Genomic DNA, 1,727 nt, shown 5'->3' with positions numbered 1-1,727 from the left:
TCGGGGGAGCGAAGCTCACCAAGGACCATGGCAACTATCGCAGCTATCACCTAAGAACGTGTGCTGAGTTTCTTGTCTTCGTATCGTCGATCGCGGGCTCGAGACCGTGGCTTCTATGACATTCGCATCCCATGAGGTAAGCTTCTCCTCTCCCTGTTCGCACTCTCCTGCTATCAACACGCACGATCGAGCGACGGGGAAGAGAAGAAGCACAACAACACCGCCGCCGTAGCAGCCACCGCCGTGAGTTCTTCGGGTGGTGTGTGTTATGCTAGCAGCAGCAGCTGCTTTCCGTGCTGATAGAGCAGAGCATCGGCTGCCGTCGTGAAATCTCTGTCTTCCGGTGTGAAGTGGTGAAGTGATCTGTTTCGATTCTATCGGAAGGCTCGGACAGCACCGTCCTCAGTCATGGGAAACCGCAGCTCTATCATGCTTTCCGAGGAGGAAATCAACGAAATCCAACAGGAGACAGGTTTCTCCCCGAATCAAATCGAACGATTATACTCTCGCTTCGTGAACTTGGACCGCAGCGACAACGGAAGTCTGTCCCGCGAGGACTTGCTCCGCATTCCAGAATTAGCCATCAATCCACTGGGAGACCGAATTGTTCACACAATTTTCGCTGATGCGTTCGACGACCGCATCAATTTCCGTCAGTTCATGCGGGTTCTCTCACGTTTCCGGCCAATTAAGAAAAACAAGGACAACAAACTCAACTCTCGCGAGCAGAAACTACAGTTCGCCTTCAAGATGTACGACCTAGACGACGACAATAAAATTTCTCGCGACGAGCTGCTCGCTGTACTCCACATGATGGTCGGCGCCAATATCTCCAACGATCAGTTGAGTTCGATCGCCGACCGAACGATCATGGAAGCAGACCAAGATGGAGACAACATGATCTCGTTCGAGGAATTTTGTGCGACTCTGGCGAAGACCGACGTAGAAGAGAAGATGAGCATTCGCTTCCTGAACTAGATCATACCCATATATTTTTCGCTCTACGAAAGGACCACAATTAGTCAGTCAATCAAACAGTCAGTCAGTCTGTCGGAGCCGCGCGCTCTCTAATTGGAAAGAATGACTGCCGGCCAAGTTAGCATCTCAGTCCGTAGGTGGAGGGTTCCCATAGGCGCCCAGCTCTGATTTGATGTTATTCCGTTTCCCCGATGAGATTGACTCGAGAGAAAAAAACGTCTCCAAGGTCGAGAGCAGAGCGGGCGGTATCGGCATCCTATGAGGGCTCCCTTGATAAGGGCTGTTCATGCTGAGGCGGCTGACAATGCACCTTGTTGTTAAGTAGCTAGATTTGAACAAAAGGCAGACTCGTTATTTTCCCTCGGTGAGCGACGAAACCTGATAAAGCGATGACGTTCATCCTTTTTGGGAACAAAAAGCACCCGTTGAAGTTATTATTATAATAATGGCTGGGAATTTTTATTTGGTCTGGTAGAGAGTCGTCGTGTCGCATCAGCTGGCTTAATGGTGGACGGCGATGACGAGTGAGCCTGGACCACAGGGTGGCTGAGCATTGTCTATTGAAGTGTTTGGTCGATCAGATAAGGAAGGAGCTTTTGGTCGAGAGTCAATTTGAGACCAGAGCGAAGAGTGGAGCAGGATTCTCGAGCGGAATCGGAGCTCATCGTTAGGCAAGGTCGCTCGCTGGGAACTGCGAACCTTTCTTTCTACGGAGAAGCATAGATTTTGTACGATCCCCGATCCGTCGC

General features: G+C 50.7%; 1 protein-coding gene across 1 annotated transcript; it reads left to right on the top strand.

Annotated features, from left to right (window-relative positions):
- Nucleotides 1-217: 217 nt before the first annotated feature.
- elm (calcineurin like EF-hand protein 1 elm) lies at nucleotides 218-1,260 on the top strand. Its single transcript, XM_003747549.2, has one exon. It carries the CDS (start codon nucleotides 409-411, stop codon nucleotides 976-978), a length of 570 nt encoding a protein of 189 aa, XP_003747597.1. The 5' UTR covers nucleotides 218-408; the 3' UTR covers nucleotides 979-1,260.
- Nucleotides 1,261-1,727: the final 467 nt, after the last annotated feature.

Source organism: Galendromus occidentalis, unplaced genomic scaffold (genome assembly GCF_000255335.2).
Source record: "Galendromus occidentalis unplaced genomic scaffold, Mocc_1.1 scf7180000077524, whole genome shotgun sequence".
Lineage (NCBI taxonomy): Eukaryota > Metazoa > Arthropoda > Arachnida > Mesostigmata > Phytoseiidae > Galendromus > Galendromus occidentalis.
The sequence above is the reverse complement of the archived record's forward strand: the minus strand, read 5'-3'. Positions and strand labels throughout refer to the sequence as shown.